General features: G+C 42.3%; 2 protein-coding genes across 4 annotated transcripts; one reads left to right on the forward strand and one right to left on the reverse strand.

The window, feature by feature from the left end:
• Positions 1-228: 228 nt before the first annotated feature.
• Positions 229-4,558, forward strand: LOC144052123 (PI-PLC X domain-containing protein 1-like). Of its 3 annotated transcripts, none has more exons than XM_077565970.1 (7): positions 229-428; positions 554-690; positions 832-957; positions 1,514-1,669; positions 2,490-2,602; positions 2,858-2,928; positions 3,012-4,558. In XM_077565970.1, the coding sequence occupies exons 1-7, from the start codon at positions 338-340 to the stop codon at positions 3,317-3,319; spliced, it is 1,002 nt and encodes a 333-aa protein (XP_077422096.1). In that variant the 5' UTR covers positions 229-337; the 3' UTR covers positions 3,320-4,558. The 3 variants fall into 3 exon arrangements, with proteins under 3 accessions (XP_077422096.1, XP_077422110.1, XP_077422103.1); XM_077565984.1 differs by having other exon boundaries at positions 2,490-2,531; XM_077565977.1 differs by having other exon boundaries at positions 277-454.
• On the reverse strand, positions 4,559-11,417 carry LOC144052143 (protein jagunal homolog 1-B). Its single transcript, XM_077565997.1, has 4 exons — positions 11,208-11,417; positions 8,315-8,431; positions 5,261-5,333; positions 4,559-5,177 (listed from the first exon to the last, which is right to left on the reverse strand). Exons 2-4 carry the CDS (start codon positions 8,401-8,403, stop codon positions 4,788-4,790), a joined length of 552 nt encoding a protein of 183 aa, XP_077422123.1. The 5' UTR covers positions 8,404-8,431; positions 11,208-11,417; the 3' UTR covers positions 4,559-4,787.
• Positions 11,418-11,439: the final 22 nt, after the last annotated feature.

The following is an 11,439-nucleotide window of genomic DNA, read 5'->3' on the forward strand; positions in this document are numbered from 1 at the left end:
TCATAATTTGATGGAGAATTATGAGGATATTCTTGGCAAGGCTCAAGTTGACCAGTAAGTTTCTATGTGTCGAAAATGGAATAAAACGGAAAATTAATAAAAAAAAATAAAAATAAAAAAAGCTCGGTCGTCCTCGTTGCACAAAGAGCAAAACCCAAACAACGTTAATTTTGACCGACAGAGGGCAGTAAAAGTAAAGAATGCGCTCACTCTACACTGCAAACATCATAGAAGAAGAACGGGTGAAGTAGTTTCATGTGACCGTAGTTGCATATGTAAACATTACAAAACCCAACGATGTAGTTCCACTCAAACTGAATAACGTGTTGAAAATAGCATGGCTTACAAACTACACGGAAACCGGGATTGGATGTCACATTTACCCGATGAGCTGCTTGATGTGTCGCTGTGGAATTTGGCCATCCCTGGTAAACATAAACCATTCGGGCACTAAGTATGTTCTATTGCTGAGGATGGGATCGGATGAATGCAAATGATTATCTTCACTTCGTCGTCGTCGTCATCCATCAATTTGTGTGCATTTGTCTTCCAGGGAGCCATGACAGCATGTCTTTCTGTTTGGACTTGTCCTCTCCTGTCGTGGAATCCGAGTCGTGGTTCCTCAAAGCGATGGACAGACTTGCGCCTTCTTTGATACGGCCCTGCGTGTTCCGTTGGGCCACCACGCAGGTACACAACGATCAATACTGCTGTCGAATATCAGTGGTAAATATTTGGTCCTGAAAAAGCGATGTGACGACTCTCGAATGGATGACATGGACTGTGCATATGGTACTTAATGTTTCGTGGCTTCTTCCTCTTGTCGCACAGCAAGCTGTCCTGAGTCATCAGTGTGACCTTGGCATTCGCTTTTTGGACCTGCGGATTGCCAGGAAGCCAAAAGAGGGCAGCAAATTATTCTTTGCTCATGGTATCTACACTTGGATTTCTGTCAAGGTACTGTGCGTTCATAGGCAAATGAAACACATCGGAAAACATCAAGTTGCAGGTTCGAACTGTACGTTTTCACGACTTCTCATTGAACTGTGCAAATTTGCTGAAATGCTTCCGGTGTAAAAAGTCTACACACCCCTGTTCAAAGGGCAGGTTTTTGTCAGTAAAATTGTCAACGAGAAGTCAGCACACGTCTACCTCTGATGAACCTCAAATGAAGTTTGTCGATTGGGTTCATTATGCCATCCAATTTGTGTGAGGCCAACTGAAGCCACAAAGCAGGATGCGGCCGTCATCTTACTTCACTTGGGCTATGGTGCCGTTCTGGTGATGAGCGGTGCTAGCTTTTGGAATTACGGCCAAAACGTTCAATCTTGTCGTCGTCGTACCACAACAAAATCTCCAGAGCATGTGCAACATGTGCAACATGTGTCATGGTTCTGTTTTGTGGTCACACGTGTCACATTTGTCATCGATGATGTGCTTTTAATATTCAGGATGCAGTGGATGTCAATCAAACCGGTCCTGTGTGCGTGCGTGCGTGCGTGCGTGTCTGCAGGAGGCGCTGGATGAAGTGGCCACCTGGCTGGATCAACATCCTAAAGAGGTTCTTATCGTTTGCTGCTCACATTTCACTGGTCTGACCCGGAGTGACCACAGGCAGCTGGTGGACGACATCATATCACGCTTTGGACCAAAACTCTGCTCCGCACAGGTAAGATGCTCATTTACACCTCTATGCTGGTCATTTGTGTCCAAAAAAACAACATTTCATCTGTGGTTAATCCAACTTCACAAGATTTCTGTGGACTTTGGTCTGAGAATGTCATTTCTAAATTACAAATGACATTCTAATGACCTTAGGAATGTGAAGCCCTTTAAATACCGTTGACCTCTGCTATCTGGAGGTGATAGGGACTCCGACGGCCTGTGATTAGCAGCAAATAAATAATGAATGCATTCTTTAAACCCACAGAATTCTTCAAAAAACATTGCCGCATCCCCCCCCAAAAAACAAAAACAAACAGTAAATGAAATACTTTTCTTGTCATTTACTGCATTGAATCCAACAATTTGAGCGAAATCAATCATTTCATTCTAGACTCAATGCTTGAACGTTTGTTTGTTTGTTGCTTTCATATTTCCTGCCAGAGTGCATCATCCACGAAGGAGCAATTTGACATCAAGGTTTTACTTTGATTGTTCCACCAACGCAAGTGAAGGACGTCCTTTTGAATGAAGTGGGGATACGCGCTCCTTAACATCTACATTTGAGCTGCAAGCTTCCTCTGTTGGCTGAAGATAAACGGCACTTTTAGCAATCATAAGAGGAAAAATCAGAATTGATTTGGCTACGGGTTCAACCTACGCATTGGCGCTTAAAAAATACAAACAAATGCATATTTTATACTAATGCCAAGAATTGATGTCAATTAAAGAAGCCAAATCAACATCACATCTTAAAATGTCATTTGTCTGAACAAACTAGAAGGGCGACGACCAAAATGCTGAGTGCTTGTGGTCTTCTCCCGCAGGATTGTCCCACTTTGCGATCGTGTTGGGCCAAGCGTCAGCAGGTGATTGTTTCCTATGACGACCGGGAGGTTAGCCGGCATCATCCGGAACTGTGGACGGGAATTCCTTACTGGTATAAAAATGCAGACTTCTATGGACGGCGCATGTCAAGCCGCCACCAACATGAACGCTTACTAAAGATCAAGGTCACTTAATGACTCAAAAATGGGATGAATCGACACCAAAATTCACATGGCAATCTCGACTGGTGTCAACTTCAACCTCTGAAAATATCAAAAGACTTGCCACAGTAGTTTGAAACCGTTTGCTCACAAGTTGACACTCAAGCACAAGTGTGTCGCATCACGTGTTGATGTTTTTCCCGTAGGTACGCCGACAGCCCCGATCCAAACAAGGTCCTTTCCTACTTGGAGGCTCAGAAGAAAAAAGGAAGACCAGGTAATTTGGATCTATTGACGAGCACAACAAAAAATGCGTCGCCAATCACAAATCACGACTTTTCATTATTGTGTATTTTGCAGCTGCTTTTTACGTCAGTGGCCTGAACCTGACGGAAAACGTTGCCTTTGTCCTCCTCCATCCCTTCCAAAACATGAGGAGCATCACCACCAAAGCGCTGGCCGTGCTGCTCGGCTGGGTGCGAGAGCAACGGCCGGGACCGCAGGTGGCCGGCGTCAACATCATCTGCGGCGACTTTGTTGACGTCGCCCACTTCTGCGATTGCGTCATTGGCCTCAACTACAAAGCGCGGGCGGTGCCGACGGGGGCCACAAAAAGACGGGCGGACAATCAGCACTCCACGGTGGAATCAGAATACGCTCGGGTTTGAATGTGCTTGATGGTGGACGTGGCTTTTCGCCATTAGGATGTGTTTGGACAGCAGAAATCCCGCATACACGCCTTCACTTTTTGTGTATTTGCTGGATGCTGACCTACAAAATGATGTCATATCATAGCCTAATTGGAAGACAGAACTTTTTTATTTTTTAGAGCCCACACATTTTTGAATTGAAATCGTTGCAACAATTAGCCCTAAGAACAGCATGAGAAGCCCGTGGACACAAAAATAGCCCAGCAGTGATGCTGACATGACTGCTACTTATTAAGAATGTTCAACTTCGCATGATACTTGTTTCTCCTGTATTTAAATATTCTAGATTTTGTTTAAAAATAATATATTGTATTCAATGTAAAAATGTTTTTATTCACCCAAAGCTTAACGATAAGGCCATTTTAGAGCCAGCACTGTTTTGGGGTCAATAGGTCACATGACCTGGAAGCTATTGAGCAAAAATGATAATATTTACAGGGAAAAAAATTCAAATCAATGGTGCACACCTTACTTTTTTCATATTAGCATTTTTTTAGCTTCCAGGTCATGTGACCTATTGACCCCCGATGTGAGCTCGATGACACACCTCTTTTTCCATTTTAGCTTGGTTACTTTTCAAAAGAAAATATTTTTAAGCCTCGGCTAATCAATTAACTGACGCACACCTTTTATCTTTTCATTTTACCACTCCACTTATTCATTTTTAAAAATCCAGTAAATATGAGCACTTTTTGCCTAATAGTTTCCAGGTCATGTGACCCCAAATCAAGGCTGGCTCGTAGTGGCATGTTGGCTGGATGACACACGCCTCAACAAATTTTTTGTATTTTTTCCTTTTAATATTAGTTTCTTTTAATGATTTATTTTATTTTATTTTGGAGTGAAAGGTGAATTGGTGCAGTATTATACTGAAGCATCTTTTAAACTGCTCATCAATTCCATTTTATTTTTGAAAAACCGCAGCCCGGTCAAACAACGTGCTGTGATTGCTTGACATTTGTCCATGCTAGGGGGCGCTATGTTGTTTATGGCAACTTAATATGACATTTTTTGCCGGGCCTGAAGAGTGCGCAAGATTTGGTGAGTTTTCGTACACGTGAGCAGGATGCAACGGTTCCAGCTGACCAGTTGATGGGACACGAAAACGGAAGAATGTCCAGATAGGCAAACTTCGGATGATACTTGTACTGAAAATGGTATATTTTGTTTGAAAATAATATACTGTATTGCATTGAATGGGGGAAAAAAGCAGTTTTTATTGACCCAAATGTTTGCAGTTTAAAAGAGAAATGCCTTTCGTGTAAAGTACGCAGCGACGGACGCAGACTTGAGGGAATGAAAACGGTGCAAAATACTCAAATAGGAAGGCAGAAAAATGTTTTGCGGCGTCCGGCCCGCGGATTTGGGCTGCGTCAGTCGACCCCATCTTTGGCCCGGCCGCAGTTTATTTTTGGCTGGGCTGGGCTCATTTCTTCTTCTTGTCCTGCGTGCTGGTGAACCACTGGTCCAGCAGCTTCTTGCTGTAGTAGATCTGCCAGCCGTGCACCTGCACGCAAATCACGATCACCAGGTACATGACGGTGACGGCCGAGAAGCCAAAAAGGAAACGGTACGCTTTGCCGTGGCGATAGAGCTGCTGAGCGAGGGGGAACATCTCCATGCTGCCGTAGATGAGCGGCGCCACCGAGAAAAGGCCGGCGCTGATCATGGAGATGACCAGGTAGCTGATGTTGTTACGCGGCAGAGCCAGGAAGCTAAAAAGCGTGGGGAGAACACTCAGGAGGTACGGGTACTCCCACTGGTACGGCGACGCCACCGTTTTGTGGGACACCAGACTCAGCTGGCTCACCGTCACCTGCAGAAGCACAAGCAGACACGTGAAGAAGAGCACCGTTGGCGTTGTGACATGGAGAAAATAACAAGCCGATCAAGCTTGACCTGAGCCGCCATCAGCATCCACACCAGCAAGTGGACCATGTTGAGTTTACGGATTTCAGACTTAAGGGCCACGCTGGACACAACAAGAAATCATATGACACAATCAGGAGTTTAGATACCGACGTGTTGGCGAGAGTGGGCTAATTAGCGCCAATTTTCACCTCAAGTGTCTTTTACGCAAGGTTTAGATGACAGGAATGCCTCCAACTAAAACATGTGCATATCGATTAGGATGTTGCGCAATCACTTTGGATTTTCAATCAACTGGCGGAGAACGATAGCTTTAGAGAAGGAACGAAAAAGTGTTTTTGTGGCACAACTTGCCCCCAGCGCGGGTTAGGTTGTGCCATTAGTCAGAATTGAGGGGGCCAAATTGTGCCCTTGACGAGGACCTACTTCCCTCCCTCACGTCTTCTTGCTGTGCTTCAATTTCTTCAATGCACTTTTTTAGTTCATAATGTTTAGGATCACAAACTATGAACATTTTTGCAGCCTGATCGTCCTGGATTTGCGCTCCTTTCTTAAGGTTTCTCATGTTTTGCCTGTCGAGGTTTTTGGAGTTTTTTCTTGCCCTCTTGTGGTTCCATGAGGGGATGTCGTCGAGATTTGTCAACTGCGGGCATGTCACGCCCTTTGAGGCTCTTGTGTGATTAAGGGCGATAGAAATCAACTTGACTTGATAATTGAAATCAAAAAGATCATTTTCATCTCACAAACTATAATGTTAGATAAAAGCAAGACAAATTAAATACAAAACTTTGAGTTGCAGGTTTCAGAGGCTTTTTCTTTTCCTGTTCAGCTCTGTGCGTACCTAATCAATTGGCCAAGATGGCCGCCCATACATAGGCCAAGCCTTGAGTACACCAAGACAAAAGGGGGGTGAGTTGAGCTCCACAGTAAGAGAGATGATTGGCTGAGGCAGTTGCTGTGCAGAAGTGAGAGACCAGGCAGTATAGCTAAAAAAGCACAATTTAAATAGCAGTGGATTCCATTGCATTAAAATAATAATAATAATAATAATAATAATGTGTTATTTTTGTATTTTTATGTATTAAAAAAAATGTAAATGAGCTGAACAGTTCAAAATTTAAACGATTGAAATCGGTCAAGAAATGTGGAACATAATCAACATAAACTAAAAGTATCTTACTGTCCCTTTAAGAAACATTCACATTCACGCACACGCATTTGATTTTAACGTGTTGGACACGTTTGACTTGGAGACGTCACGCACACACATTCAACTGAGCTACGCACACCTCGAACAAAAGCCTCTTATGACTTAACGCTTCAAGATGCAGATTCCAGAAATGGTTCGTTAGAACGGCAAGGGTTTGGGGAACACGAGCATGCTCTCATTTTTTTGAATTGGATGAAAAATGACCAAATGAAAGCAGGTTGAAAACTTGTGATTTATTAAAAATTAAGAGAAAAAGGCGCCGAAATGAACATGGAAAAGATAGGCGAGAAAGTCCGACTTCTCCTCGCTTAAAGTGAAAATAAAGGTACTAAATGACACCTTAGTCAAATAAAAGTGGGTTGGTCTGAAAGAAGACCCTCGTCACTACAAAATGTGAGAATTTCATGTCTAGTGAGCAAAGATTGTGGCCATGGTGACGAGTTGAAGTGAAACTTTTGGAAATAGATTGTTTGGTTCCCGCCACTCTGGGGCTAATTGCTCCACCCTGGCACACGCAATACACACCAATGTTTAAAGGCTATTTGTTTCCCTTTCACTCACTGTCTTTGAACCCGCACAGGGGTTTCATTCCTTAATTTTTTTTGACACTGAAATAAAGATGGGAAAAATTGCTACAAAATGAGCTAAAATTCATATCGGTCGGTTAACTCTTTGACTGTCAAAAACGTTAAATAACGTTTAGTAAAATCCTATGGAGGAGTGCCAAAGACGTTAAAAGACGTTTGTTTCAAAACAGAGGTGAAACTAACCATTTTCTATTGTTGATTACTGAAAAATGGAATAAGGTAGAAACAAACTTTTTTTTCTGATGAAAGATGAGAGTCCAATCTTTCATTTGGTAGTATGTGTGTTTCCATAGTCCAAACACATAATTGTCTGTGGACCTTGAAAGATCTGTCAAAATGCTTAAATCGGCTGGCGCCAACGGCATCCCTTTTCTGAAACCGTCTGGCAGTCAAAGAGGTAACGTATGCGCGCGCAGCGTGTCTTGGATAAAGAAAGGTGCTTGATGTGTGATTTTGTCTTTCCTCTTCCCATTCATTTCAATGGAACTTTTTTGGGAATAGCGTCGCCATGGTAACTCGGAATTCTTAGGAAAAAAATGCCGCAGCGAGTCCGATCGAGCCGCATCGTTTGATACCTCATTTGTGTCGGTGAGCTCTACGGTACGGGCCGCATTTTTGCGGAAAATAATAAACCCTTTTTCCCTTTTTCTAGGATAGTAATATGTGCCTTCTTGCTCCGCTCAGCAGTCCCATAATAATCATAATTTAGGGGAACCCAGGTCCTTTGGCACAAATGACCCCGAGCCCACCATTTTGGAAAATAAAAATGCGTCCCCCATGAGGCTGTTTTGAGCCAGCATCATGCTAACCATACAAACTCATGATGTAGCTTACTAAAGCACTAAAACACGTGTGAACTGTTTTCAAAGTTGCCAATAATTGTTCAAACGCAGCCATCAAAGAAGCTTAATTATAAGACATTTTACGTACTTTGGAGGGCAAAAACATGTTTTTTGATTGTATATGTGCTTACCTCTCAAGCCATGTGTCTACATTTTTTTTTTTACCGGATGAGCCAAATGGACGTCTCTTGAAAAATATGTGGTCACATGACCAACTTCTTCTATGGTTTTCTAAATAACAGGGGTTGGAACTACTTTCTCTTTGGCACAAATTAGCCCACTCTCCCCAAAACAAGAAGTTGACACAATTTGTCATCAGGTCAACATGACACTAGTATACTTTTCATTTGCTGTTTAAGTGTTTGACAGTAGATGACTTTCATTTCTATCAATTCTTGACAGTGAATTCCCGCTGGCATTGAGAACGACCGATAGCGCTTCCTACCTCATTTGGTAGTGTGAGGCCACTCGCTCCCTGTGTTCAAAGTCGCTGCCGTCCGTACCCGTCGCACGCGGTCCTGCTCGGGAAGCCATGGCTCACGTGGCTCACGCGGCTCGCTTGCTTCTCCGCCACAAAACAAAGCAGACCACAGTTCAGTTCTTCATTTCATTCTTTCACTCCAATGATAAATAGGCTCAAGTGTTGAGAAACAACAGATATTTAATAAAAAGAAGAGGGGAAAAAATGGGACATTTTCTGCTTGCACATGCTTGATCAAGTACAGGAAAATATACACACATTCTCTAAAATATCAAAATGTGTTTATTTTGTCAATGAAAACAAAATAAAAACATTTTCGTCAACACACAATTTTCACCAGTCCAAAATGAAACTGCCCCCCCCCCCCCACTCCGATTTTAGTCGAAGGGAAGAAATGTGGACAAAAGAACATGACAAACCTAATTAGACACGTCACAATTCACCACAAATGCATCGCGATAAATTAACTATAAGATTGAAGTTTTTAATCCAACAACTACAATGTTCCGACAATAACGTTGATCCAGCCGCTAACTAATGCTGGCTAATTTACAAATGTATCTTGTAGCGACATAGCGACTTGTGTCTTACTGCAATTGCGTGTCATCAAAAGATGAGAGAACATTTTATGTAAAGTAGTTTTAGATTAGATGGAAATGTTTAATATTATGTGTTGACAAATAAACGTAAAAGGGTAAAAAAAAAATACAAAAAAAAAGATTGTCCTGACTAAAACTACCAACCCAATTCCAAAATAGTCGGGACACTCTACAAATTGTGAATAAAAATTGAATGCAATGATGTGGAAGTGCCAAATTTCAATATTTTGTTCAGAATAGAACATAGAGAACAGGTCAAAAGATTTAACTGAGAAAATTGATCATTTAAAGGGAAAAATGCGTTGATTGTAACTGTCATGGTGCCAACAAAAAAGTTGGGACAGGTAGCAACAATAAGAGGCTGGAAAAGTCAATTGCACATCTGGAAGACCAGTTCCCACGAATGAGGTCCATTGGCAACTTGATTGGCGCATACGAAAAGCTTCTCGGAGTGGCAGTGTCTCTCAGAAGCCAAGATGGGGAGAGAATCAGCAATTGATCTCCAATGTTGCACAGAAAGATCATGGAGACATATCAGAAAGGCCACGTGAGACGCCACAGGACAAAGAAGAAGCCATTTTTTCTGGGCCAGGGCTCATTTCAAATGGAGTGAGGCAAAGTGGAAACCTGTTTTGCGTCACGATTGGGAAAACCATTTGTGTGGAAAACTGGGGCGCGAAATCATACTGACTAAAGAGGACAAGGACAAGCCAAGTTGTTATCAGCACTCAACACTTTCTAAGCCTGCCTCTGTGAGCGTAGACTCCGTAGAGGGTTGCATGAGTGGGTGTGGCACGGGCAGCAACCACATCTGGAAAGGCATGGTCAATGCACAAAGGTATATTCCGATTGGAGAACAACATCTGCTCCCATCCGGGCATCAGCACTTTCAGACAAGATCTTGCATTTCTCAACACGACCACGTGCAGCACCAATGACAACATCACGGCTGCGTCCGGGTACGGAAATGGCCGGCCTAAAGTCCACTTCTTTCACTTCCAGAGCACATCTGGCGCATCATCAAGGGGAAGGAAGGTGCAACAAAGAAAGCCCCGTGTTAGACAAGAATGGGACAGCATTCCTATTTCCAAACGCGTCTCCTCCATCCCCAGACGTTTGCAGACGGGTGTAAGAAGAAGAGGGGATGCCTCACAATGCTGAAAATGACGACACCTCGGAATTTAAAATCAACATCGTTTGCCCTTCAAATGATACATTTTCTCAGTTTAAACTTTTGACCTGTTATGTTCTATTCTAAATAAAATATGAAAATGTGTCACTTCCATGTGATTGCATTCAGTTTATATTCACAATTTGTAGAGTGTCCCAACTTTTTGGGAATTGGCTTCGTAGACTAAAATGTTGACACGTTTGTTAATTAAAACTAGAATAAAAATGTTTTCTTAGACTAAAATGCTAGTCGACTAAATAAAAAGGGCATGTGGTTGACCAACTATGATAAAAACTAACAAATGTGAGTGTAACTAGACTAAAAACTGAGACAAAATTTCAAAATGGTTTATAAAATGAACACATAGTGCATAATTAACCAAATGACAGGAATGGAAGCATATTGCTGCCACACACAAACAGGCTCAGCATTAATTTGGCCAATGACATGATTGAAAAGTTTATTATTATAACTATCTTTTCATATGATATGAACTTCACGTTGACATGATACATATCTTGCCACATTACGTGCCTTTCAAGTTGATCGATCCTTTTGGGGTGAACCTTAAAGCCTTTCAAAATTCCTTTTAGAGGACGCAAGCATGTGGTATCGTTTTGACGGAATCGTGTCACTTTGCCCTTTTTTATTTGGGATACAATGAGATCATTTTTCGTTATCATTTTAATACAATGCCTTGCTGTAACCTCATACTCATACTACAAATGTGAAAAATTGTTTACAAAAGTGTCCGATCAATTGCTTCCGTAGTAAAGCACGCGAAACTACAATTACTGTACTTCGGTAGAATACCTGGTATTCTTAGAGAAAATCTCAGCAATCCGCAACGTCATCAAATGAGTCCACAGAGATCGTGTTTTGAAGGTCATCGTGTCATCGCGCGTGCTGTTAAACAAGCGTGACTTTTAATAAACGGGTTCATTTATGATCTTGTGCATCTGACCTAGCCACAGCAGGCACATGCATCACCTGCAACGGAGCTGACTAGCTAACATCTAGCTTAGCCTGGAGTAGAATGTGCTGTGAAAATGATCCCAACGTTTCGATAAGATGATATACGACTTACATGTTATCTGCAGATGTTGCTCAGTTGCTCAGTAGTTGGTCGGTGTGTGAAGGACTGAACACACCAACGTCGTCGGTGTGCGGACTGCGGAAGTCGGTTGACATTTCCAACGATGATTGGCCAAACAGACTTCTTCGTAGTTTTTAATGGCGGTTTCTAACTATAATAGCGAATTACTGACATCTAGTGATCTGGAAGGTTTACTGCATTACAGACACCAACTGCTACAAAA

Source organism: Vanacampus margaritifer, chromosome 1 (assembly GCF_051991255.1).
Source record: "Vanacampus margaritifer isolate UIUO_Vmar chromosome 1, RoL_Vmar_1.0, whole genome shotgun sequence".
Taxonomy (NCBI): Eukaryota; Metazoa; Chordata; class Actinopteri; order Syngnathiformes; family Syngnathidae; genus Vanacampus; species Vanacampus margaritifer.